The sequence below is a fragment of the Drosophila tropicalis genome, unplaced genomic scaffold (genome assembly GCF_018151085.1).
Source record: "Drosophila tropicalis isolate 14030-0801.00 unplaced genomic scaffold, ASM1815108v1 contig_878, whole genome shotgun sequence".
NCBI lineage: Eukaryota > Metazoa > Arthropoda > Insecta > Diptera > Drosophilidae > Drosophila > Drosophila tropicalis.
In genome coordinates, this window is record NW_027173374.1 from 15,845,317 (window position 1) to 15,872,886 (window position 27,570).

General features: G+C 37.8%; 5 protein-coding genes and 1 pseudogene across 9 annotated transcripts in view; 1 reads left to right on the plus strand and 5 right to left on the minus strand.

The window, feature by feature from the left end:
* The window catches only part of Alh (Alhambra), a 24,825-nt gene extending 21,972 nt beyond the window's left edge, over window positions 1-2,853 (minus strand). For 2 of the 5 annotated variants that reach the window (XM_068299241.1, XM_068299240.1), the window contains exons 1-3: window positions 2,604-2,844; window positions 311-828; window positions 47-243 (exon numbers count right to left, since the gene is read on the minus strand). In XM_068299241.1, coding sequence (XP_068155342.1) covers window positions 47-243; window positions 311-828; window positions 2,604-2,638 — 750 coding nt within the window. In that variant the 5' untranslated portion in view covers window positions 2,639-2,844. Of the gene's footprint in view, window positions 1-46; window positions 244-310; window positions 829-2,603 lie in introns of all 5 variants that reach the window. The other 3 variants (XM_068299243.1, XM_068299242.1, XM_068299244.1) reach the window with 2 other exon arrangements.
* Window positions 2,854-3,177: 324 nt separating this feature from the next.
* Window positions 3,178-4,543, minus strand: LOC137584071 (secernin-3). Its single transcript, XM_068299315.1, is given in 3 exon segments — window positions 3,178-3,534; window positions 3,536-4,237; window positions 4,307-4,543. Coding segments are annotated over 3 exon segments (1,068 nt in total). The 5' UTR covers window positions 4,460-4,543; the 3' UTR covers window positions 3,178-3,321.
* Window positions 4,544-5,194: 651 nt separating this feature from the next.
* Alg1 (ALG1, chitobiosyldiphosphodolichol beta-mannosyltransferase) lies at window positions 5,195-6,883 on the minus strand. The gene is made up of 3 exons (XM_068299289.1): window positions 6,176-6,883; window positions 5,551-6,120; window positions 5,195-5,467 (listed from the first exon to the last, which is right to left on the minus strand). Exons 1-3 carry the CDS (start codon window positions 6,736-6,738, stop codon window positions 5,248-5,250), a joined length of 1,353 nt encoding a protein of 450 aa, XP_068155390.1. The 5' UTR covers window positions 6,739-6,883; the 3' UTR covers window positions 5,195-5,247.
* A 15-nt stretch (window positions 6,884-6,898) lies between these two features.
* LOC137584078 (ELMO domain-containing protein 2) lies at window positions 6,899-8,210 on the plus strand. Its single transcript, XM_068299323.1, has 2 exons — window positions 6,899-7,380; window positions 7,450-8,210. The coding sequence occupies exons 1-2, from the start codon at window positions 7,146-7,148 to the stop codon at window positions 8,148-8,150; spliced, it is 936 nt and encodes a 311-aa protein (XP_068155424.1). The 5' UTR covers window positions 6,899-7,145; the 3' UTR covers window positions 8,151-8,210.
* Window positions 8,211-8,813: 603 nt separating this feature from the next.
* Window positions 8,814-11,262, minus strand: LOC137584040 (nose resistant to fluoxetine protein 6-like; annotated as a pseudogene).
* Window positions 11,263-12,741: 1,479 nt separating this feature from the next.
* Window positions 12,742-27,570, minus strand: part of Rim (Rab3 interacting molecule) — a 37,961-nt gene continuing 23,132 nt past the window's right edge. The window contains 11 exon segments of the mRNA XM_068299346.1: window positions 12,742-15,560; window positions 15,969-16,186; window positions 17,505-17,636; window positions 17,701-17,868; window positions 17,932-18,109; window positions 21,823-22,036; window positions 22,366-22,497; window positions 22,643-25,257; window positions 26,011-26,360; window positions 26,426-26,446; window positions 26,448-26,801. Coding sequence (XP_068155447.1) covers window positions 16,130-16,186; window positions 17,505-17,636; window positions 17,701-17,868; window positions 17,932-18,109; window positions 21,823-22,036; window positions 22,366-22,497; window positions 22,643-25,257; window positions 26,011-26,360; window positions 26,426-26,446; window positions 26,448-26,801 — 4,221 coding nt within the window. The 3' untranslated portion in view covers window positions 12,742-15,560; window positions 15,969-16,129.

Sequence of the window (27,570 nt, forward strand, 5' to 3'; positions counted from 1 at the left end):
TAATAACATATTCGTCACTGTTTTAAAACTACATGTACACTCTTACCAATTTGCTATAGTGATGCTGACAATAGCCACAATATTTAACGTTATCCAGATAATTACCAGCCTCCTCGCACAGCAGGCCCAAACTTTGGGCGCAGGTTACATGGAATTGTTGCTTACAATTGGATTTATTGCACTGCATGCAGGCTCCGACATTGGCACGATTAGGTTTTCCTATCTCCAAACAGATGTAGCATGCTAAGGGAGTACAATATTTAATGTTGAAAGTTTTCGTGTTTTGTTCTATTCACTGCATTCTACATACTTTTTGAATACCGTTCCTGCGGTATAAGCGTCAGTATGATGGGCTCCATTGTGGTAACATTACCGAATCGGACTTCTGGTATATATAGCGCACAAACAACGTGTGCCCATCCACTATTATCAGTCTTTTTTAGGGCACCATCTCGCGAAGGACACAACTCACAGCGAACGCGTGATGTGCGCTCTTGGGATTCACATTTTCGACAATACCAGGGTCCGGTGGGTACCGTTACGATGCCATAACATGCCTGATGGACTGCGACAGTACAATTCTGGCCGTCACAATAGACGAGCGGGTTTTCCGGCCACCCCCGCTCGTCTGAACAAACGCAACAGCCGCCCACCATCTCCTTCATGTCTTCCAGCTTGAACTTTTTAATTTTGACCAGTTTTTTATTCAAGTTTGAGGAGTGAATGGTGACGGCGGTGCTGGTGGCAGCGATGGAAGTGTCGTCAGTTTGGCTGGAGTCTAGCTCCAGTTTTGGGTTCAATTTTGACGAAATTGTGGAACCGACGACACTGCGGAAAAAAATACATGTACATTATGTATATTACTCTTAATCGAAACATATTGGTCACAATATCAGCAGTTAGTTTATTGTAGCATAGATTTTGTATTTGTTGAAAAATTGCATACACAGAAGCAAATCTATAGAATTTCTCACTGTATTGACAGGTATTCAAAGGTCATTCGCTTTGACTGATTCGGCCCACCGATTCATAATTAAAAAATAATACTTGATTGCATATAGTATATATGTATGTACATACATATGTACATATGTATGTGCTGTATACAATTTCAATGCCCCTCACGCATACACACACAAACGCACACACTTTTCAGAAAGCTTTCTACTTCTCAATGTCAAGGTAAATTTGCGGTGTTTTGCACATGTACATACATACATATGTATGTATACTTATGTATGTATGTATATCTATGTAAAAATAACTAAAGGGCTGCTAATTTCTTGTTAATGGATTAATAATATTTATATTTTCTATTGCTGGTATACACTTGATTGAAAAATCTGCAAGGTACATACATACATATGTAGTTTGGATACCAATTGAGTTTTTTATTCATAATGCAGGCCGGTCTCATACATATGTATGTACATACATATGTAAATAGATATGTTTGTTCCCGTTATTGGGTCATCGTGTTGTTGCCAACTGCCGAAAACAATAAACACAGAAAGCTTTAAAAAGGTAACGGTGTAAAAAGCACTCACACTGACACGCCCGCACATGAAATGAGGCCGCACTTTTGTTATGTTTACGACAAGAGAAAAAGAACCATAGACGACAACAGATGAGCAGCGGCGGCAGGTAAAGAATTCGGAGGCAGGAGAAGCCAATGCACTTTCTATGCTTAAGACAGATATGTATCCATAGATGTACATACATATATACATATTGTTTTCACAATATGTAGATATGTATGTATGCATGTATGTACATGGTACGTATTTATGAATGTATGTATAAACGAGGGCTGTTCCATAATATTAGAAATATATGTATGATTTTTACTCTGATAACGAAACAGCGACTTGTTTTATTTATTTATTTTTTTATTTTATTTTATTTTACTAACTTTGAAAACGTTCCTCGTACATGTACGGTTGTATGTACCTTATAAATGTGTATGTAAGCACTTTATGTAAACCAAAAATGCCGCTTAAAGGGGGCGCGTTTTCCTCATTGAGGGTGAAATATTTGGAGTTTGGAGCTCATAGGAAGTGTGGGAGAGAATGGGATAGACTGTAGGCAAAAGCAAGAGGGGGTGGTTTGTGCCTTAAAGTACGGTAGACTTTTCTTCTTCCTTGCTTTACTTTTGTGGCACAATTGAGATAAATTTCTGTATACGCTTGAAATATATTGATTTTTTGTTTAAACGGCTTGAAAAATGCTTCACATGGACATTGTTTTTATCATCACTTTTTTAGGGAGCGGCAACCGCACTTGTATTTGTTTTCACTTGCCACTACACTTTATACTTATTTTCAGACAGATTCTTATTAGAAACCTATTGAACTAGTATTTTCTCCGAGCTTGTAAATCCCTATTGGAGTGCCTGCATTCGGAATAGTTTTTTCGAAAGCGAGAGAGAGTGAGCCGCCCACCATTGACGATAACCGAAACGCAGCACGCCAAAGTATATATGTATGTATGTGTATACAAACGTATATAAGACAAAAAAAGGCGCTGAACATCCACCAACAACAACAATACTAACAAACGACAATATTTACAACACCAACACATCAACACACACACACACACACCTTGTAACTTGTTTGTTGCTATTTCGCTCGCACATTAAGAGCGTGTCGGGGGGCTTCTATTTGCCTGAACGGGATACTAATACGGGCACTGTGTACACTAGTGTTATTCAGTTGCCGATTTTTTTTTCGTTTCTTTCCGATTTATTATTATTTAGCACTATTTATTTATTATTATTTATTATTTTTCGCCACCACTTCGCTCTTGCAGCAACAACCTCATCGAATTCGCTCAGCGATACCGAATTTGCTTTGCCATATTGAGTATCGGCAAAGTGTAAGCAAGCGAATTGGATTCGCCAAGTCGAATTGTATTCTCATGGCGAATGATCGATGACGCTGCCCATAACATCTATCGATAATTTTAACGATGATTCTTAAAGAGAGAGTTCAAAAAAAGACAACGTTGGTTTTCTATATAAATGCAGCAGATTTTATGCAGTTTTGCTTTGACATATTTGAAAGCTATGGAATATTCTATATAGATATTATTTGTATAGTGTACAAGTTATATATATTAATGCAATAATAATCTTTATCTTAATTTGAAATCAGAGAGAAGCCAAAAAAAGAACAAATAAATTAATATTAAAATAAGTTATAAATTATCACGCAGAGATTACAATAAATAATGAATAAGGCGAACAAATTATAAACACTTTGGAGTACGCTTGAACTATTAAACTACTTCCTGGAATGTCAAAGATTTTCTCGTTTACTTTTAGCGATAGAATTTGACCTCTGCTTCTACGCAATCCTTGAGTAGTTCGTCTAACTCCTCACTGGGATGGTCTTGTAGAGAGAAATAATTGTTTAGCTCATCCACACATGAACGTTCCAGGCTACGCAAATGCTCCAAGGCCGCAGGTTTTTTTTGGTTGTGTAGCTTATGTAGCAAAGTCAGTTCCGCTTCCGGCTGCACTTGAGTCAACGGGGGAGATTTTTGGATTTGGGGCAAATACAAATGGTTTGAACACAGATTCTGCGGCATTTGGCGTGGCGGTAAACCAATGGCATGAAATACTTTTGAGATTTAGAACCGATACATTGGCTCCCCTTGAGCTAGATCCCTGACTGGCTGCTCTCAAGGTCTCAAACATGTTATAATAGGTATAGGATTTATCAGCCAAAGGCTTGGGACCACACCACTCCTGTGGAGGCGCTTGGGCTTCAGCATCCTGGCTAGAAGCAAAGTGATCATCGACATTCAATGATTCCGAGGACTTGGTTATTTTGGAACCCACAGTTAAGCCGCCACTGGGCACGCGAAGAAAGGGTACCTCCACTTTCTCAGCGGCCCAAAGCTTACCAGAGCAACTGACCAACCAGCCGAAGGACGAATCACATACAATAAAATTAAATTTAAAACTATCCTGACTATAACTAGATACCATAAACCCAAGACGATCTACAGCAGCCTCGGCACTCGAGCAAACTGCCAGGGTCAATCGCACCAAGTCCGTTGCCAAAAGGCTGTCTGAGTCCTTGGCTTCTGCATCGCCACTAGACCAAGTCAAACCTACAGCCAACCCCTGGTCATTGGCTCCAAAATCTCCACCCCATAGTCCGAGTTTGGGTTTTTGCAAAATCACACGAAAGGTATCTGACGTTGTGTCCACTTTGGCTCCGCCATCAGTCTGCAAATCACAATGACTCATTTTAATGAAGCTTGACTCTATCCCTCCCCTTTTTTCACAAGCACCCACCTTTCCTGTTAAAACTTCGTCTGGGTCATAATAGCAAATTTCGGTCGACATGCCCAGCAATTGTCCATCGGCATCTTCTGCATTGCGACCCACAATTAAAGATCCAGAGGCACTGTTTGCAGGCAATACAATAAAACAATCGCCGTTGGACATTTTTCAGTTTTTAATGCTACGAATATGTACTTGATTTTTCTTAAGGGGTTTCGACACTTTGATAGCCGTTAGCCAACACTAGTTTAGGCTAGTGTGACCTTAATTGCCGACAAACAGTGTTTGCAGATGGTGCTGTTTTATTTTCTGTTTGAAGGGATTTCCCAATTTGATTTCAAGTAAAGTTGTAAGAAGTTAGAATATGTATTGGCAACTTGCAATACTTGGCTTCACGGTTGCAGCAGCTTTGTGCACCTACTATATTACGAGCCATGCACAAAATGTACCTCAAGAAAACCATCCCAAACCAAAGGAGGGAAAAAAAGACCCAAGCAAGACGTCGTAATAAACTATTAACAGCAAGGTGAATATTGTTGACACATGTATGTGTATTTAATCTCATATATAAATGATTTGTGACTTCCATATATGCAGCAAACCTGGTGATAATTGCTTTTGGTGCATTAATGTTTTGTCAGTGGAAGACTGGCAGATATTGCGTTGTCAACATGCCTTGCATAAGGATTGCTATAAAGATTTTATAGGAATGGATAAAAAGTGCCTAATTTGCCAGTTGGGTGATCCTTGTGTTATATGTTATAATGATGACAATCCACTTAACGAAGAGAATGCAACATATTTAAGCTGTTGCCACGCATTACACACAAACTGTTTAGCTAAATACAGGGAAAACGGCTTTCAGTCTTGTCCGTTGTGCCGCAAGACAATCTAGATCAGTTTTATTTATAGTTGCCTTTTTTATTTTTCGTTTTACGATTAAATGGAAATACCTAATAAAATGCCTCAAAAACGGGAGCTGCTCTTTGTTGCCAGTTTTCGCGCCAACGCAGCTCTTGGAACTCCTGAAGACTGCGGGAAAAGTGGGATCGGGTCTCCAAAATGCTTGGGTTGTGGGGAAAGTCCTCAAACCAAATTTTGAGTTGATCGCTCAATTCCTGATGATTGTTAAACACAAATCCATTTTCACCGTGTTTTACTAGCTCTGGCAAACTGAAAATTGAACCAAACTGTAATAAGACACATACTATCCTAAAAAAAGGATACAGACTTGACATTTGCCAAGAACTTCTTACCATTTGAAGTTATATGCACACACAGGGAGACCGCTACCAAACATATCAACCACCTTCATGGGCAAATCTAGACCACTTGTGCTCCAATGTAAGCACACACCCAAATCAGCGCTGGCCAAAACCTTTGGATAATCTTCAATTTCTAGCCAAGGTGTAACTATTGTTACTTTTTTCCATTGGAGCTCGGCTATCTTTTCTTCATAGTGGGATTTCTGAGGTCCTTTGCCGGTTATAACCACCAGCAAAGATGTATATTTTAGTGGCTCAGCCACAGCAGATTCCTCATAGGCTTTCAGAGCTTTAAACAGAATGCTAAAGTCCTCATCTGGAGTCCAACTGGTACTTGAGACAAGTATGGCCTGTCGTTGAGGCTTGTAAAGAACAGATCCATTTGATAGTTTCTGGGTTAGAGCAGTAGATTCCTGAACGCCGGACTGTTTCAGGTCAGCGTAGCATTCCGGCATAAATTGAGGATAATCTTTAGACAGTTTCATGAACAAGTCATGCTTTTGGGACAAATCAATGGGATGGAACTGCGAAGGAGCTCGATCATACAGCACGGTTACAGGTCTGGAAGAAGCAAATGAAATGAAGTCTGCATTTCTATTAAGTTTCGCCTATTTACCCAATATTCCAGTTATGTTGCAAATCATCTTTCATGGCCTGCGTCACACAAAAATGAGAATGCGCCTTGGAACCAAAATAACGTTCCAGCCATTTGGCCAAACGTATAAGACCACTTTTCTCTCCTCCCGCCATGCCTAGGGCCAACACTGTAAACGTATAATTGTGCCAATCAATGACCAATTTGCATCTGGTCACGGCACAATATAAATAGCAAACAATCAAAGTGGGTATGCCCGGAGGATTCTGAACCAGCAGAAATTGGGGTCGTCTTATAGAAATCAGAGCCATTAGAAGACTTAAAGTTTGCCAAAATGCTTTGAACAGCAATTTTAATTTTGGAGTCAGGTTGGTCACCGGCACCGATGAAAGCTCATGGATTTGACACTGTGACTGTGCCTGTGTGAGCGAGTCCAGGGGTCTCGACTCCAAGTAGCTTATAATATCCACATTGTAGTTGTCCTCCAGCAGACTCTGGGCATGATATTGCATACGTGGACTGCGGCCAATGTCGCCCAATACTATGACACAGGCCCGACGTTTCTTTAACTGAAGTTCCACCATATCGGTTAACTGGTCATGGAATTTTGGTAAAGACCAATATAACAAAAACAAACAACAATAATACCAAAAATCGAATGTTTTCTTTTTTTTTCTTGCACCCCCTATCAACCAGTTGAGCGGTGTTGCCAGATAAAGAAATGGCACTAAACAGCTGTCTGCGACTCAGAGATGCCAATTATAATTGTAAACAGCTGCAAAATATCACGCTCAAATAAACAAATATCTGCTGTTGTTGTTGATGTAAGAGGCAAAAATAAGGAAGTTATACCCAGTTTGGCAAACTTAGAACGGAACATTTTAACTTTCACTTAACCACGAACATTGATTTAGTTTCCATGGCAACGTGAAGTTAAACAACAAACAAGGTCATAAAGTTTACACTAAACTTACATACATAAAACGGCAAAATGATTTTGGAAAGAATTATTCCATATATTCGACCATTTATAAAATGGTTTCTTCATGTATTTACCCGCCTATGTGAACTGCAGCGGATATGCTACGGTGCCAGGTCGGGGGCAAGCAGAACTCGGCAAGTGGAGCGATCGCTGAGGCTATCAAAAAACTCGGATATCAAACGGTTAGTGGTAGAACTAGATGAGGCAGCGCCATTTGCCGAGGACAGGGAATTGCTTTATTTTGGTAAGAATAAGGAAAAGAGGCTTCTATTCCAGACGTTTTATCCAATCCTTGTATCCTCTTGTCAAGCAGCTCCTCGGGCGGCCCACATTGTCATGCGTGCAAAGAGTATCAAGAGCACCGTTCATCCTGATTTTGCCCGACTCTTTGGCAATTGCGTTACTAGCATTTGGGGCTATCAGCGGCTGCAACATCAGGTGGAAGAGCTGCGCGCCGAGAAATACGATTCGGACGATTTGGAGCATGAACAGAAGTTACTCCAACTTTGGCAGCTTTTAATGCCTGAAACACCACTAACCGCTCGTATAACCAAACAGTGGCAAGACATTGGTTTCCAAGGCGATGACCCCAAGACGGATTTCCGTGGCATGGGTCTTCTTGGATTGGAGAATTTACTTTACTTCGCCAGTGCCTACAACGATGCAGCCAAACACGTACTTTTGCATTCAATGCATCCCACATTAGGTTACACATATGCAATTGTTGGCATTAATCTCACGTCGATGGCCTACAAACTGCTCAAATCGGGAGCCGCAAGAACCCATTTTTATAATCAGGCTGCCCTACATAAGCAAAACTTCAGTTCCCTTGAAGATTTTCATAAGTTGTATTGCTATTTATTCTTTGAATTTGATCGATACTGGCTGGATAGCGATCCCCGAGACATAATGGATTTTCGAGAGATATATCAAAGTTTTGAAATAACCAAACTAGAGGCTTTGCATAATGATAATACTCTCTTTAAAACCAATTTGGTAGTGGAAAACGTTTAATTAAAGTTACCGAAATATAGAAATATTTTAACAATAAACTCAAGCACAATATTTCAAAAATTCTTATACATAGTTGTTAATTAATGACTGTTAATGATATCTCAGAAAACAGGCCAATAGCTGCTTGATGCAATGCTGCCGATTGAGTAAGGCGGATATCGTTTGAAAATGTTTACAAACTATTCATTCATATCAGTTGATATTATTGATACGAAATTTAGTCATTTATAATTAAGTGAAGGTTAGTGATAAGTTATCTGAGGTACCAAAAGCAGCTTGTTGATTATTTGTAAGTAATAGTAATAATCTTAATATAAATGAAGTACCTATTAGGAAGTGTCAGTGACGCTTTCTTTTGGTATTGCTTTTTTAGCTTAGCCTTAGAATTACATGTTTATTATTTCTAAGTAAAGTCTGTTTTGGACTCTTAACTAATTGTGTAAATGCTACATAAACGACAAAGCAGTGTCGAAGTCCTACATAGTTTAGATGTCTATTTCAAAATGTTAGACTAATCGGCTTAGCCGTTTCCGAGAAATCTTGGTCACATAGTTTTCCATATTTAAAATACCAAATGCATTTTGGCTTTGTGTTGTAACTAATCTTATTTTTCGAGCTTGGAAAAACAACAAATATTGTTTATGCATAGAGCATAAATTAATGTTTTAATTTCGTTTACATGTATTTATTATGTTTTTACAAAAAATATCCATCATGAAGTGTCGGCACTGCTTTCTTCTGACTTATTATTTTTTTGATCAGGCAGATCTTTGTCAGAAACAGGCTTTGGCTTTTTATTGGGCAATAGGAATGACTGTAACCCACCCAAAGGTGCTTCAAATACAATAAACAGCAAATATGATATTATTACTGTGAAACCAAAGGACGACCACAACTGCAACATCTGAAGGCATACACAGGGCGAAGAGAATTCACAAAAATTCCAAATTTATCATCGAAAACCTTACCATGTCGTAGTTTGAGAAAGTTCCTACTGATCGCATTCGCCTGTGATTAATCTCCTGGACGAAAATGTGGAAAATGTAGATCGAATAGGAGAGCTTTGACAGTGGCTGCCAAAGCGGCGAGGAAAGAAAACTGTTTGCTAGTCCACCATACCCTTGCATAGAGGCAAATACTACCCAACACAAGGACAACGGCCAGCCGATGCGCGTCAGGGTATAATAAAATGTCTTCCCCAGAGTAGACAATGCGGGTTTTAACCAATTGGCATAGGGATAAAGAGCAAAGATCGAAGTGAAGATCATGGCAAGACTTAGCAACCAACCCAGCCATACCAATAACCGATTTAAATCAAATTTTCGGCCACGATTCAAATGTAGAAAATATCCAAAAAGAAATCCGATCAACCAGGGAGCGGCATGAGTGTGGGTGGGAAAGTACAACTTCTTATGCGCCTCTTGAGCCTTGGCGAAATTTTTACAAATAGGAAGCAAAATTATCTACATTGAAATTTCTCAATAATAGCTGGATACTTACTTGAACTGCCGGGACAAGTCGTTCAGCAACATTGTGTTGAAGAGGCAGTCTGAAAGCAGAAGTATCAAAACTACAATTCCGCCTGCAGCCTTCTTACCCCACTTGTACACGGCAATTAGTAGAATGGGTGAAAGAAGATGGAGCTGCATATCCACCGCCAAGTACGACGAATGCGACACGCACTATACAACGAACAGATTAGTTTATAATGTAATTCTTTTCCTTTGAATACTTGCCATGTCCGTATTAGCATAGTTCTGAATATAAAGCAAGGTTTTATACCAATTCCACTCGCACACGGAGTACTCGGCAAAACCTTGATCCGATATAGGACCGTTGACAAAATAGGGCAGGAACTTCCAATAGACCAATATGGCCAGGGCTAAAATTGGTGTAAGCCGAAGATAGCGATGCAAGTACATCAAAGGAATATTTATTTTCCCTTTTAATCTGTGTGAATAAGATAAGTCATAGAAAGCTTAAATAAAAATCATACAACTTACTTCTCCATAGATCGTAGAGAAATCATGGCCAACAACAAACCACTGATAAACAAAAATGTATCCACAGAAAAGAAAAATTCTATTATAAAAAAGCTGAAGGGCTTTTCGTACCACTTTGAAAAGTAAAGGTAGAGTAAAATATCAAAAACATTTCTAAGTGATGCTTAATATTGACAACACATTTAATACTTACCCTAATCAATGTCCAACTATTGAGATTAGGTGCCATCATACCGAACATATATTCATGACCAAAGACTACCCAGATGAGCGACATGCAACGTAGGCCATTGAGACAATCTATGACATTTGGATCCTTATTCGGTTCCACTAGACGAAAGAGGACCCGTGAATTTGCACGTCCTGAGAAAATCTTCACAATGCGAGGCAGTTGTTCTAAAAGCGATTGCTATTTTATCTCATGTTGCTAAAGCGGGTGTAGCTATGTACATATGTATCTATTTACCTTGATTTTTGCAGATCAAGTAATCATAGAGGGTAGCCAGGATAGTGGCCAAAGTAAGCAGCGACAAAATTACACTGAAACATGAATTTTTCATAAAAACATTATCGTATCCGATGGGAAACGCAACTTACATTAAGAATATTGTAAGGCCATCATATGGTGGAATATTATTTGTTTGGCAACTTTCCTCATCTATAATAATTAAATCGGGTTGCTTTTCTAAGTAAGTCTTGGAACATTGCTGTCAGCAATTGGTTCATTTGTTGGGCGGAACAAGAAGCCGGAAAACAGGAAGCGATTTTCATGTTCAAAATGGCTAAGTCTATACCAAGAACGTATTTGGTAACTGGCAGGTCCATAAAGCCGTATTTGCCCATTATATTATGAGTGGAGTTAATGACTTTGTTGATCCTTAGGCATTCATCGAAGTTGCCCATATCATATAGATTTCCATACAAATACCCCGATGGGATTGATCCCCAGGAGTCAAACACTTAACAAAAAAAAAAAACGCAACTAAGTCTTTGTACATACATATATATGAGGTACTCACTTTTTAAAGCCCAATAACTGTTTGAGTTAATGCTGCTCATCCATTGAGTTATGTCGGCAAAACACTGTAGATCTAACTAATCGGTTGTATCTGGGAATGCCGAAATGTTTTGATAATACTTGACAAACTCTACTCTCAAAGGACGCAGCTCCATGAGTTGATGGAACTTGAGGCTTTTGGCAGATTTTAGTGCCTGTAACTCTAGTTCCAGTTGAGTTGCCCCAGTTAGGGATAAACCACCGAGGATAAACATCAGAGCACCGATAGTATACACCATATTGCGGCTGTCTGAGCTTACCATTGTATTGTAAGAAATTTCGCTACCCCAACTACTTTTATATACGGCTAAGTCTGAATAGATAACTATATTGATAAGCTAGTCATACAGTTATCAAATAAATGTTTGAGAGGTTCTAGTTAAATTCCGCTTACACGAAATTCTTTTCAATATGTGCTGATGTATACCGCAATTTTAAAGAGAATTCTAATTTCATGAATTTATTATTTGTTAAGTAATGGTTGATGGTAATCTAGACCTTTGCTCCTCCAGGGGGAGTACAAGCAAACTAAATTTAATGATCGAATTGATCTTATCTGTCGATGAGACCGTATCTTGTCTCTCAAAGAACTGAGTAACTCAAATAAAAATGTCAAGGAAGCTAACATCGGCTATGCCGATGTCAATATACCCTTGCAGAGGTATCGTAGAGGTGCTAACGCAATTAATTTAGAATAATTTACAATTATTTACTTTCCAAGCACCTTTACGATGAGCCGCTGTAAAAACTAAATGTATAATACCTAAGAAACGAATTATTTGTTTTCTAAACTAAATGTTGACCATTGCTTCTTGTTGATTAAACACAGAGCAATAAGCCGTTTGCTGAAATTGAAGTCAAGTTCAACATTTTTAAAGGTGCACAATGAAAAGGGATTTTTTCAGAGGGTTGGGCTGACTTTTTAGTTCTTAAGTCGGATCCAATCCGATACTTTGCGACTGCCTTTGTCTGTCATCTAAAAAAACCTGAATGGTGTTCGATCATCTGGCACACCGTGCGAATACGTTATAAATACGTAATACATCAAAAGTTTGGGCTGTTGCTTTATGGCCGGAGAGCATGTATGTATGTATGTGTATCCACTACTCACACCTCTACCCAAACGTTTGATTCATCGATTAGTTTAGAGAGAATAAATTTTCGAGTTTGCAAGTGAATGGTGAATACTGATTGCTCTTAAAACATTCATTCGGAGTGCATTTTTTTGGGTCAAAATATTCAAGACCTTATATCGTTTTTATTTGCTTTATTAGAAAACAATTTTAATGAATTTTTTATTTTACTTTTTGTTTGTTTTTCTTTTTAAATGTTTACTTATACTGAATCTTTGTATTTTTTGTGGCTTTTATTATTATATTAGTTTACACAGTTTTTAGTTGTTCGTTTTTTGTTCAAAGTTCTGTGTGATATTTGTGTGTGTTGTCATCATTAATATTTAATACATTTCTCTGCCAATTTGATGTTGGTTTTTAATAATACAATTTAGATATAGCTTTAGTTTTTTCTTAACTTTTGGTTTTTTACATATTCATGTCACAGTTTATTGTCGTTTCTCGACCGTTGAATTGTTGTCGAGATAATAAAATACACAGTATAAGTATTTTTTGGAGCTTTTCTCCATTTTGTTTGTTGCCTTTTCTGTTTATTTAGATCTTTGTTTTTGCTTTCGTATTTGTTTTCAATAATTTGCAATAAATGATATTTTTTGCCATTGTGTTTGATTATATGCAACTTGATCTTGACAAATAAATATCATGTTGTATTCTCCCTCTGAAGTCTGTCTGTGGTAACGTGTTCCTCATATGGAGAGAAAGATAAAGTGTCATTCTAATGATAATTGGAAATGTGCTTGGTAAATGTATTATTTTTCTTATTACAACAAAATGAATGGAAATAGATTTGAGATTTTGGGCATCCACCGGAAAGGATCCTACAAGTTTATCGATAACGAAAGAACTGCTGATGACCAGCATAAAAGAGGACTACATCTTGTAGAGGGATTCTAGTTCTCCCTAACGAAGAAGTTGTCGTAATGGCAATGGTTTATGAAGAAATTGATTGATACATATATAGATAGATAGATTGAGATACACAAATAGGTCAAGAGTTAGAGATTGAGGAAGATAGTGAAGGAGTTTGGTTCATGGGTCTGTGTACGTGTGTATGTGTATGCAACTGGGATTTTTATATCGTATAAATTAGTTTGCTGGAAACCTTGCTTATACAATACTTAGTTTAAAAGTTTTTGTTTTCTTTCTTCTTCTGATTTGTCTTTAGTTTGCAACATTTTGTATGCATTTTGTTGCTCTTGGGACTTTTCTACGATATTTCTCTATGGATATGGAATATGCACTGTATGTCTATTATTTGTATGCATTTGGCTATTTTAGGAAGCTGATTATTGGATGCATACATTATGCAAGCATGTGTGTATGTATGTGCGGAAAGCTGAATGGACGGAAAGGTAGAAATCATTTTATGTATTTATGTATGTATATCTGTTTTATATGCTTACGCAAAAGGAATGTTTCCGTTCATAGTTTCTCGATATATGTATCCATTGAATAGGAACAATAGCTGTATAAATATATATGTTTGATATGTTTACCTACTCATAAACGTGAAGAATCCTATAACATTTTCACCATCTCTATTTCTCAAAATGCATTACAAAATGTTGCAAAACCATAAAGAAACAAAAGACATATCTGTATTTTAATTTAGAAAATTTTGCAATAATTTCTGGAGTGTTCCTATGCAGCTTAATATCTCTTTGGCAAGCAGGTAACGTTATTTTGTTACATCTTTTTTTATTATTATTTTGTATTTTTATGATTTTTTACAGCTCACGCTTTTTTCTTTCATCGAAGGTACTTTATGCGTTTTATCTAATTCAAATTGGCAAAATCAAAATCAAAAAACCAAGGGAATAATTCTCAGAGAATGCAATCGAACTGGACTTTAAGCTGTTGGCCAACGAAACTGCCTGTGGATAATCAATGTATTTAGTTTGCATCGGCTTTACGAAAGGAGTTCGTATTAGAAAGAAGATATATTATATATGTAGGATAAATAGATTGAACTTAAGTGAAAATATTCAGTTCCATGACAGTTCGATTGAATTCTCCGATTTCTATTTAACATTCTAGAAGCGAAAATAACAACAATGCCATTTACTCAGGATTTGTAGCAAAAACTCGCTCATTTTGGGGTGACTGGGCGAATTTTTGCTATTGGCAATTAACAAATCAGTGTAGGCGTCTGTCTATACGTGTGTGTGCGTGTGTGAGGGTATCTATTTACAGGCATTGAATTCAATTTGTGTTATTCAATTAAAATCAATTGAATTTGTTTTAGTTGCTAAACCTTTTTAATTTGTTCATCATTTCGTAAATATTGTTTTTTAGATTAACACATACAACATATGTACATATATATGTTCAGAATATATGTAGATGTATATATATAATATATATGTCTCAATTTTCATGTTCTTTGCATTTGTAACTTTAAGTTTAACGTTAAGTTAGGCTTATTTAAGTTTTAGTGGTTCTTTTGCTGGCTTAAACTTTAGATATATGAATATTCTTAAATAATCCGTCTTTGTTTTGTCGAAATATATCTATGTATGTATATGTGTATATAGTATAACCAGTTTTTTTTTTTTTTTTCATTTATTGATTTAGATTTAGCTAATTATTAAACAGTTTCAATTATGTTTATACTTCTTTCTTTTTTACGTCAGTTTTCAAGTTAGTTTAAGTAATAATAATTTAGTAATAATAATAATAATCATTATCATCATCATCATCATCATCATCATCGTCAACGTCATATTTTATATATTAGATGGTATTACGAAAACAATCAAAAATAATTCTTCGAATATTTAATAATTTACATTTTATATTTTCATTGTTTCTTAATGTTTTTGAAATAGTTTCATATTAGTTAAATGTATTTTGTTAGTTAAAGTTAGCTGTTTCTCATCTTTGAATCTATTGTGTTATACATATGTATATATTATTTTTTCCTCCTTCTTGTTATTTCGTTTTTTTTTCTTTCGGTTTTTTGTTTTATAAATGCATTTGTTTTCATGACTTATTTTGGAAATCCATTCTAACATAAGTAGTTAGTTAGTATATATAGAAAAAATTAGACTTGGATTTTACTTAGCTTATTGTTAAAGACCAGCAAGTGCGGATTGCCTGATGAGCTCTCCCGTTTCTTCGCCGTCCTTCCCGCTGCTGTTGTTGGGCAGATCCTGACCATCATTCTGGTTCTTTGCTATTTGGCTGCCGCCTGGCTGGCAGCTCTTTGCAAGGGTTACTGTAATTATCGTTTCAAATTGTCAAAATTAGTGAACCATTAGCCAAATTGTAGATTTTCTGGTGGTGGTGAGCAATTGTTTTTGTTATTCAGGCAGGAAGTTGATTTGCTAATCGGCTTATGTGTATATTTAATTTTAAATTTTATAAATGTACATATGTATCTTATGTTTTGTATTTTTCGGCTGTAAAATGGCAAAATGGCTTTTATATAATGTCAAATCTGAGTATGGCATAACGCAAACAGACTGCATTACTATTTGCATTTGTCGCATTGTGCGTAGATTTTCGCAGGGCACTATAAAATAGCCTTTACGATCATTTTTTAAGCAGTCTGTGAACGTGAAAACTATGTGAAAGTTAATCGCAATTTTTGTGAAATAAAACATAAGTCTGTGTGTTCACTTACAATTCAATTCAGTTCGATTTGCTTATATGGCAAGTTTTCGAGTTATCAATTACGATTGCATATTCAATTTGATTTTCGATTAGCATGCTTGTGTTGGTTTTTGTTATTGTTGTGGGTGTTTAAAGTATTTTCGTTGATGCTGTTGTTCGTGTGCTTTTTAGTTACTCAGCCGGATCCTCCATAATTATAGATTCACCAGCCCAAACAATCGGACGACCCTGGTAAGGGTGGGTTTTATTTTGAAAGTGAGTTGTTTCGGTTTAACCATTTCAATTTCCTTTTTTAAGATCTATACTAGATTTAGCGTACTAACTATCAAACAAACAGGTTGTGCGCTGGTTTAGATATCTAGCCAGAGTTTGCCATTTTATATACAGTGGCGATCACTAGGTTAGCACGGTTTTGGTTTTTTTAAACTTTTAATTTGATTTTATATTAAATGTTTAGTTGTTTGCTGATTGTTGTGATTGAATCAAAAGCCTCCATTTCCAGCTGGTCAATAACTATTGCTAAACTATATAGCTTGAAGAAGTTGAAGATTTAGGAAATCTAAGAAAAACTGCATTCGTTTTTGGGGTTTGCATGTTATTTTTGAGGTCCTTTGACTTGATGCCGTTATGGGACACTAATTTATACTAAATCTGTTTTTTTTTTTAACCTACGAATGAAAGTAAACTTAATTTACCTATTAGCTAAAAAACCAAACACGTGCTAGACTAGTGACCACCACAGTATATACTTACATATGAATATGTACTTATAAGGAGTTTATGTCGGTATGTAGATTAAAATAGAAATTAGAAAACAATACTACAATTTTGGATTATGTATGTATGTATATATGAATGGACTATAGCTACACATGCAGTGAATATAGTTGCTAAATTCTGAATTTGTATTCTATATATTGTTATTGTGGTTTTTGTGTAGTTTGTGTAGTTTGGGTAGTTGGGTAGTTGGGGATAGAGAAACATACCTATATGAGTATTTTTTTGAGTCTAGAAAAAACTACGTTGAAAGTAACGGTAACGGTGATTTTTAGGTGACTTGCGATAGGATATTCATTTTTTTGTCCATTCAATTTATCAATTGTGTTGTATTGGATCCGAAAACATTTATATATATATACATATATATAACGTATACATATATATATATAAACAATTGTGAGTGTAAGTGTGTATATGTATGTATGTCATAACAAGCGTTTTATTTATAGTACAGGAAAGGTGCGTGTGTTTATGGAAGAATTTCAGTTTTTAACTAAACGCAAAAGTACATGTTTTGCATATATGCATAGAAAATTTGTTGACTGTTGCAAATATTCCAATGTGAATTTGCTTCGATCTAATAATGCGATTTATGTCTATATAATCTGTTGTACGACGTTGTGTATGTAGAACGGCTTTTAGTTAAAGTTGTAAAAGTTGTTGTTTTTGTTGGAATTTGTTTTTTTTTTTTTTAGAGTTTAAGTGAATCGAGTGAGGCTAATGATGAACGCCTAGAGCCTAAACCTATATTAGTGGGACAACTGACCAGTGAGGTGGTGCCAAAGAGCTTGTACCAGCCAATAACGATATTGGATAGATTCAGATCGTCGAGCATTATCTGTGCCACTCCCATAAACACTTTTTTTTCAATCCGGCCATAATCGCCCCAAACGGTCACCTTGAGAATATATCAGTAATGTTAATCCGATTGTATACTTAAGCTTCACTTCACAAGATCTTACCTGTAGAACACAACCATTATAGGGCTGTTTGAAAACCAATTGTTGTTGGTAAAGCGGATCCAGTGTGCGACGCGCCGTTGAAGTTTTCATTTTGTCAATGCAACGTTTGCCGGAAACCAAATAGACTTTGACATAGGGAGCCGGAAGCATTTTTGATGACGGTTTTTGCTACAAATTGTTAAGGTTTAGCGAACAAATGCAGACTGATAGACTGGTGGGCGCAATACAAACCTGCAGACCCCTCGCTCGTATGACCTCTACCTCTAGAAAGCCCTTCTGGTGGCACAATGACAGCTGTATATCCCCCAACGAAGGTGCACCCAAGACCTGTCGGCCCACCAACTGGCCTGGCCCAAGGCCATCAACGAACTCATTCAGTGCACCATCATTACGCAGTGAGGGTGAGAATCTGTTGGGGGGTGGTTTTTTTTGTGGTTGCATGGTTTTTTTTCGGATAATTTACATAAAGATAATATTTTAGTACATAGATATAGCAATAAATGATTAATTTGAATTGGTTCAAATCAACACAAGTAGCTTTTGTTTTAGAGAAAGAAAGAACTCTTATACACAGGGAGTTGTAGAAAGACAGTTTTTTTGTTTTTGGTTTGTTTCGATTACGACTGTTATATGGTTAAGTATAGAGGTGGGTGAGATGAGTTCAATTGTTTTGAGGTGAGGTGAACGGTTGAGAGTAGTGCCGAGGAGATAGTGAGTTAATCATTGTCATTGTATTCCTTTTTTTTATTTGCATGCGAGTTTTCTTGGTTGTGTCCGGACTCTTAATAAAGAAACACAAAACGAATAAATTTTAAAAACTATCAAAATCATACGAAATTGAAAGAGTTTTTTGACTTGATTTAAGTATAAATATGTGTACATTAAGTAGGTTCTGCAGTCAGAATTGTGTTAAAGGCCTCTAAAACTTCTTGTCATCGAGTCACATTTAAAAATGTAGGAAAAATTGTTTTTAATTCTCAAGAATTCTCATTTTCAGTAGAGTTAAAATTCAACTTGTAATATTTCCTTATATGTACTTTATATATGTATACTAAAATTAATAAAAATTATAATTAATCTTTTACAGGACAAGAAAGAGGTACACAAAAGTAATGTTAAAGGAAATACAATACAGGGGGCATTTAGGTGAAACGTAATAAAGAGACATGTTGAAAGATAAAAAGAAGAGGGAAGAAAACACAAAGAAAACACAATAAAAGAAATTCGAAAATGCAGGTTCCAAGTTTTTCAAGGCTCACATAGAAATAACAAGACATATTTTTACAATACAAAGAATCAGGAACAGTTTCAAAGAGTGAAAGTTTTATAGAGACAGATAGAAAGAAAAATATCCAAATATATATATATATATACATAGAGAAAGAGAGAGAGAGAGAGTCATAGAGAGAGAGATAGAGAGAGAGAGAGAGAGAGAGGATTTGGCCACATAAATTACCATATACAAAGCCAATGAATATAGAGAAAGAGTGAGTCAGAAGCACAGACGAAGTAGGAGAGTTCAGTTTTGGTTTTTTATTTAGTTTTGGAAATTATTTCGTCCAAACTTTGAATATAAAACTTACGATGAACCCTCGGAGCTAGATATCGAATGTATACTCCCAGCACTGTAACGCGTCACCGAAGGCACCGGCGGCACTTCCACCGATCGCTGGATACTGCCCGCCGAGCCGCGCGATTGACGTTGGTGATATGGATGTGGTGGAGGTATTGTGATATGATGGTGACTAGTGGTAGAGGAGCTTCCTGAACACTGTCCCAGATATTGGTCTGTCAAGGAACAACGAATGGATATATATATATATATATATGTATTTATATATAAGACAGTGTGTTCTACATAGATACGATTTGCAGTACAGTTGAGTCTAAGTATATACAGCAATTTGGAACTGTAACTGTATTATCCCACATTCGTCAATGGACTCTTGTTTTGGATGCATCCGACGACGCTGGGCTTTTGGAAAAGTCGATTGGCCGCACCGGAAAGCCGGTAAGAGCGACTACTGTTACAATAGTAGCCGGTGAGCCCGAGTGAGTTGAAAAACCCCCGAAAAATATCAAAATCATACAAAATAATAACTGAACAAATGATATTGTCGGCTGAAGAAATAGATACAATACATATGTAATACATACTAGGCGTATAAGTATTTTTTGTATAAAAAATAAACACGGTATATACAAACACTAAAAAGAAATATATGTATGTATATGTTAATGAACAAAAATGAGAAACCAAATTTGAGTTATTCTCCTAAAGCGACACCCTTGCAGAAGCCCGTTTTGTTATCCACCTCTACATCCTTCAAAGATGTATCTAGTTAACAATAATCTTAGGCAATAACAATGGGGAGATGCAAATACTCGATTACAACTTTAAGATCTTCCTATTATGAATACAGTCAAATATATTTCAAACATTTCATATAACAATTTTGTTTTGTAAGTAGCAATTTGATAGGACAATCTGCAAGGGCATATTCACTTCGGAGAACCGATAGTTGACGCAAAAAATGCGTGCGTTTCGACTTCACCAAGTTATAAGATTGTAGATACAAGTATGTAATGGATACAAGTTGAAAACTTAATGCAATGCTTCGCTTTTGCTGGTAATATACACGTATTAATGTATATATTTTTTATTTGCCAATTATTAAATGATTTTTGTAGTAGTTTTTAATGTGTCTGTTGCTGTTGTTTTTGTATATGATGACTTTCTATCACAGAGCTCCCTGTATATATATAATTTAAAATCTAGTTTGTATAAAATCAAATAAAACAAATGAGGGACGGTAAAATTTCAGGTTTTAAAAAACAGATGATAAACATTAGTTCCTTCGTAAGTTTCTTTTCTTGTAAATTGCAGCAGTTTTTGGGCATGCAATATATGTAAATATTATTATAACTGTTAAACGCCTTTTTGTTTTTGTTTTGTAGGCTTACCGCTTAGGGTTAGTTACGTATACGTATAAAATGTTTAGCCATTAGATGACTGTAACAATAGGTTTAAAATACCTTTACAACTGTAAAGATGTACCTTAATGAGTACGAGTACAGGGTATATTGGATTGTTCAAAAGAGTTTAAATATGTATGTATTGGGTATGTAAAGTAGATATATCGATGCATGCATATCGAACGAAACTCTAGATAAAACTGATGTTTATATAATGATATTTTGTCGTATTTTTTCAAATTAAATCTAGTTGGATAATAGGATTATAACATGTTGTTTTAATAATTGATATGTATATGTATGTATATGTATTAACAATATTCAACAAGTGGCTTTAATATATCCGGAAGTTAGTAAAATGTTGCTATAAATGTAGGTACATAAAACAAAACAAACAAAGGACTAAAAACACTAAATTTAAGTTAGGCGCTTGTGAACGGTTAGTTATATGTATCTTATAGTCCATCTTTGCCAAAAGCTTTGCTTGGATTCGCCATTTGCCTTAAAAAACGCTGCAACTGCCTGAGAAAGCAAAGCTTTTGGAGTGGAAGTTTATGACTTTTCTCCTTCATCTTTTTTTTTTTTTGTGTTAAGCCTAAAAATACGTATCGACTTTGGATTGTTTGCTGGTTAATGTTTCTTTTGGTTCTGCGACTGCGCTTCAAGGTGAACTTAATCAAACATTTCAGTAACTTAATAAGAAAAATAATATTTAAAAGAGTAAAACCGAAGTACAGTCATGCCTGCGCGCGCGATATAAAGAGAGCGTTTTATTGCATTAAAGCTTTGCGGGTAAGTTATCAGTAGTACTCTGAGAATAGGAGAGAGAGAGAGAAAGAGCGCTAGAGCAAACTTGGCATGTGGCAAATTGAAAAGCTCTTACGATTACAAGGAGTGTGGAGGAGGAGCTTTGCATATTGTTTACTGTTGTTTATTTTTGTTGTTATTGTTTTTGGCCAACTAATGTTTATCATCATAAATACATTTAATTTTATCTATATTTTCCTTTTTGGTTTAAAAATGGAATTCAAACTAAAAAATAAATAATTATATTTTGAAAGGAAAAGTCAAACAAAAAACTGTAAGAGCAAAATAATCAAATAGACAGTTACTGATAAAATATAGAGTAGTAGAAGTTGTGCGAACCTTTCCCCACCAGCGCCATCGCCGAAAAACTGTTCAATGGCATCCGCCTCCGATGAGGAGCCACGCGAAAGGCCACCGGCACCAGCTCCACCACTGATACCACTGCCTCCGCCGCGCATCTCACGCGTGATATCACCGGGTAACACTTCTTCGCTGCGATGCACCGTAAACGAGTTCTTACCCTTCTTTCCAAAGCCCATACGTCTTTTACGACCTTTCAATTTAAATATATGTGGGTTTACACTATTGTTATGCTTGATGCTTGTTAGTTTCAGACTTAATATAATGTTAATGATGGATTAGTTAGTTAGTAATATAACGCAAAAGTATATGCAAATTTATCGTGAGAAATTAAAATGCACGAAATGCATCCGAGAGAGAGATAGAGAGAGAGAGAGAGAGAGACTAGCAAGAAATATAGCGATTCATGATCTTACAATACACTTGATTTAAGTCTGATACAATGAGTTTTCAATAAGTTAATTGAACTAGAACTGTTTAACGAAACGGCATATCAATAACAAGGCAACAAAATAATCCTACCTGTTGCAGACAGTTGCGAGGTGGAATTGGATTTTTTTCCCATACCGCTGCCGCTCTTAGGTGAACGTTCCTGATCGATAGCACCGCTTCCACCTTTCTTGCGATCGGTTGTCGTATCCGAGAGGCTGCCATCTGTAGGTAAAAACCAAGTAAGATACACCAATAATTAACAAATGTAAATAGAAACGAGTTCGGACATTAAAATCGCACATACATCTATATGGAATTGCTTATTACGCCAATAGCGCTCATAAGTATGCTATAGTTTGCTACTTACCCACTTTCTCTTCAGCCTCGGCACCACTTTCTGTCGATTTGGCACCACCGATACCAGTGCCGTCAGTGCCGTTCTTCTCTTTGTCATACTCGCTAAAATCATCATCCAACATCGCATCAATGGCATCCCAATCGATAACATCAAGAGCATCCGCGTCCGTGTTTGTATCCGCATTTGCATTTGATTCGGTTGTTGCGTTTGGTTCGTTCGTTGTGGCAGTTGTTGTAGCATTTGTTGTGGTTGTTGTCACAGTTGTTGTTGTTGTCATCGTTGTCGCCGCCGCCGCCGCAGTCATTATATTCGACGATGTGGTTGTTGTTGTTGTGAGATTTGTGCATGTATTTGTGATGGTGGAAGTGGTGTTGGTTGTTGGTGTGGGATTGTTGATGGTTGTTGCGTCATGTAGCGTCAAATTGTTGTTGTTGTTGTTGTTGAAGTTGTGTGGTGTTGTTGTTGTTAATGTTGTTGTCGATGATGGGAGTCGTTGTTGTTGATTGGGTGATGCATTTGTTGTTGTTGCCATGACACCGTGATGTAGTTGTTGTTGTTGTTGTGGGGGATTTGCAAAAGAGGAAGAAGAAGCATTATTAGCATTATTACCACCGACGACGACATGACCAGCAGCAGCAGCGGATGCAGTTGCTGCACCACCGCTCCCACTACCAATTTTCGTCTGTTGTTCCGATGCCATCGTTCCGCCTTCTTTCCCTTTTTGTTGTTGTTGTTGTTGTTGGTGACTATGACTACTAAAACTAACACTACTCGCTTGGCTATTGAGATTGTGGTTGGTGGAGTCTGTGGTTGTAGTGAGCATTTTGTGTGGATCTGGATTGGTTGTAAAAGTGTTATGTACGCCGCCCCCGATTCCGCTGTCGACACCAGCTCCCACACTGAAATCGTTGCCATCTATCATTCCCGCTGTCCCACCTCCACCCACCTCCATTGGTGAAAAATTATGTGCATTTTGTGCACTTGGTGGGTGGGGCAGATTACGTCGACGTTTTAAATATGGCGCAGCTGGTCCATAAAGTTTCTGTTGATTCGTCCGTTGTAGGTCTAGCGACATGTGATGACGGTGTGGTCCCCGAAAATGTGATGGTGCTATTCCGCGTCGAGTCCAACCGACATCAGAATCGTAGGTGATTGTCACAATTTTATCGTCGGTGACGAGAAAGTGAGAGTGACTCAATGGATTTTGGGCATCTACGTTGGCTCCCATATAGGATTGCCGTATATTGGTTTCGGATCCAAAACTACGTGATATGGCTTCATTAACAGCATGATTACGATAATGGCTTTCCACCTCATCCTCGTAACGAATACGTCGTCGTCCCCAACTTTTTGTATGCAGATCATCATAGTCCAGGGATCGTGATTGCCCAGCCTCATGAAACATGCGGCGACGATCAAGCTTTGGTTTCTTCAGTATAGATGTTGGTTGGGCCTTGGCAACAGCCTCCGATATGGGTACGGCTGACACTAGAGCGTCTTCACTCAATTGACGTGAAAGACGCAACACCGATTGAGTGGGCAGTTGTGGTGTCGGGACTGAAATTTTGGTTTTGGCTCGACGGTGAGCCGTCGGAGTCGGAGTATGCACATGGTATGTGGGTACTGCACCAAGATTTACTTGCGGCCCAGTGTGTCCGCCTAGAAAATGCTGATCCACGCATTCACCGCACATAGACGGATCCATGGTGGGTAGCGATGGTTCCGAGTTGGCACTTGATGTTCGGTACATGGAGAGTGAGGGCCGACGCATCAATTGTTCGGCACTATACGGATAGGCAATGGGTTGATGCTGGGGGTGCGGATGTGAATCGGCCAAGCAACAGGGATCCGAGCAAGCGCCAATTGCTACACCAGGTGTGGCGAGGGCTATGTTAGTGGACAGCACCACCGGCTGGCTGCCATTTTGGCAATGACTACAGCTCTTGTCCAAATGATCACGCACATAACCAACATACGACGAGGGAGACGAGGATACTGTGTGTGCATGATCGTGGGCGGGTGGCATGGGCGAGGAGCTGCGAAAGAGATTCATAAATTGCTCGTAGCTCGTAGGTAGCGCATAAGTATTGGCAGCAGTGTGAGCATGGTTGGAGGCGGTGGTGGTGGCGTGGGCGTGGGCAGGAGCGGGTATAGATTGGCGTCCGTTGGGCGTTAAAAATGAATGGCAAGTTGGCGACAAATAGGAGCCGGAGGTGGCAGAATGCATATGTAAATGAAGATGAGGATTGAGTGGATCAAGTGAAGATGGCCTTGCTGGTAGAGGTACTGGTACTGGTAAAGTTACTGTTACTGGAACTGGTGTCAATGTTGCTGATACCAGAGGTATTTCCTCAGCCACAATGCCTGGCTCTATTAAAAACTGTTCCATCAGGTGGCCTCCATCTGCAGCATCTGTTATGACAATATGTTGCCGCCCCAAACCAGCCGTGCTGGGTGGTGAGTCGGCTGCAGCCATCGAAGCCAATTGCTGCAGTTGCTCCAATTGCTCCATTAATAGCATCGATGGCAAATAATCAAAGTCGTCCACCTCAATGGTATTGGCGCGGTTCGGTTCCATTATAGTTCCTCCTCCTGGTCTTTCTGCATCATGGGGTGTCAGGAAGCTGCGCCGAAAACGGGAGCGCAGGACACACGGTACGTGGGGCGGGCGTTCGTAACATTTTCATTTCGTTTATGATTGTGGATTGTGTGTGAATTGAGAGGGGGGTGTTTATATGTGTTTAGTTTACAAGCGAAAGGGGTGGGCATGGTGGGTGGTAGATATAAACAGCGCAGGGTATGGGTATGTTTGTGGAACGAACGTCCGTAGTCAACGAGTTGTAGTTGTTATTTGTTATATTGTTGACGTATTGTTTTTGTTGTTGTTTTGGTGGTGTTGGTGGTGGTGGTGGTGTGGCGTATAGTGAAAGAGCATTCGCAACACAAAATAAACATACAGTTGTTGTTGAGAGAGAGACAGAGAAATTGAGACAGAGAGTATGTCGCGCGGCGAATAATTTGTTTGTTTTGTTTGGCAAAAAGTAAAATGCAAAAAAAAAAGAAATTTTATGTTTTTCGTATCCTTTTTTTTCCAAAAACAGAACAAAATAAAACAACATTCTGCTGCAATGTTTATATATATGGGTGTCTGAGTGTGTGTGTGAGTGTGTTAGGCATTAAGCGGTATATCTGATCTATTTCTAATATTCAAAGCCTAATTACATTGTATTGATTATTTTTCGACAAAATTTTGGGGCAGCTTTGCCTTTTGCGTACGCTTATGCTGGCTGCAATCTTATTCCTTCTTCATCTTCGTTTCTTGTTTCGAATGTTTCTTGACAATTTTTTCAGTTTCCTTTGAATTTTACAACACTCACCTGAGTCCACGGGAAGTACGCGGTCTTTCGGATTGCGTTGAAAATGCACTAGATGTCACACTAACCACCGATTCCATATCAGAGTCACCGAATTCGCCCATAAAATCCTTGTCCGGGGATAGTGAGTGGCGCGGACGCATTCGTGTGGTATCCATGGCGTGCAGATCACTGTCAGAAAGTCCAGTATAGTGTCGCTCCCATCCACCCATTCCGGTGCTGCGATATGTGGCCTGATGATGGGGCTGTCTTGTGCGATGCCGGCCAAAACGGCTGCCCCCGGCCAAACGTTCATCGAAATCCTGTCCCAATCGGTCTCTCAGCATTGCACTGCGTGAAGACTGTCCGGGGACCTGACGACGAATTAATGTATAACATGGAATGGATTTTCAGTAAAAATCTTGGTATTTCGACTCACCTGCGGCAGTTGCCGCTTTTTTTGGGGAGCCTGTGGGCGTGGCTGTCGCGGATCTTGATTGAAATCGTTGTTGTTGTATAGTTGCTGGCGCCGTTCCGCTGCTTTGTCCACTTGAATGGTGTACTGGAAGCACTGGATAATCTGTATACCGATCGTCGGGTGGCGATAGTGATCCACGTCGTGGACTGCTGCTTCTATAGCCGTAACCGGAGCCTACACTTGTACAAGGCGCACCACCTTGTCCTACCCCTCTTTCGCCACTATGGTAATTATCACTAGGAGCTGCCGAATGACTTCTTTGATTCAGGCTCATACCACCAGGACCAATGGCTGGACCCACACCATTTCCACGTCGGTAATAGCCAGTTCCAGATACCTGTTAAATTGATGATGGGTTACCAAAAACGTTAGGAAAGGCATAATGCTAACAGTTGCGAGTGTGGGTAAAGATTGTGACTAAGGGATCATCAAACTTCACTGATGAATCACGATCTTATAGACTAGATATGCATAAATATATATGTAGGTATATGATATATCTATAGTTTAGTGCTTCAGTTGTTTCTTGTTTGTGAGGAACAATGTGTGTATTGGCTGTTTGTGTGTGTGTGGGTATGGTGGTGTGGGCATAGATTCCATTAACTTTAGTTACTGCAACTTCTACTGACACAATAACATGTACATACATATTTAGAAGTATATTTTTAGTAAGTAGAGTAAAGAAGATGGAAAGCATATTAAGTTATTAATGAATTGAATACATTATTGGAAAGTAACTCAACGGATAACAAGAATTTAAATTGTTATTATTGTATAGATGTAGCAGTGGTATGTAGGCTTGATTATCAGATTATCAAAACTGTATATTTCAATAAATTGGTGCACTATATATTGGACTCAATGGCCTAGAAAAATGGCAAAGAGGAAGATAAAAAGTCAACAATCTGTATTTGGCTGATTATGGGGAAAGGGCTTTTCCTGACAAGTTAATCTTTACTTTGCATTCTAGCAGTTATTATTTAAATTAAACAACTTACAAATTGCTGTCGTGCTTTATAAAACAATGTAAATATACCTCGCACATGGCACATGTCTTGTTTTTTGTCGTCTGTTTTGTTTTGAGTTGTTTCTATTATTAAGAATTT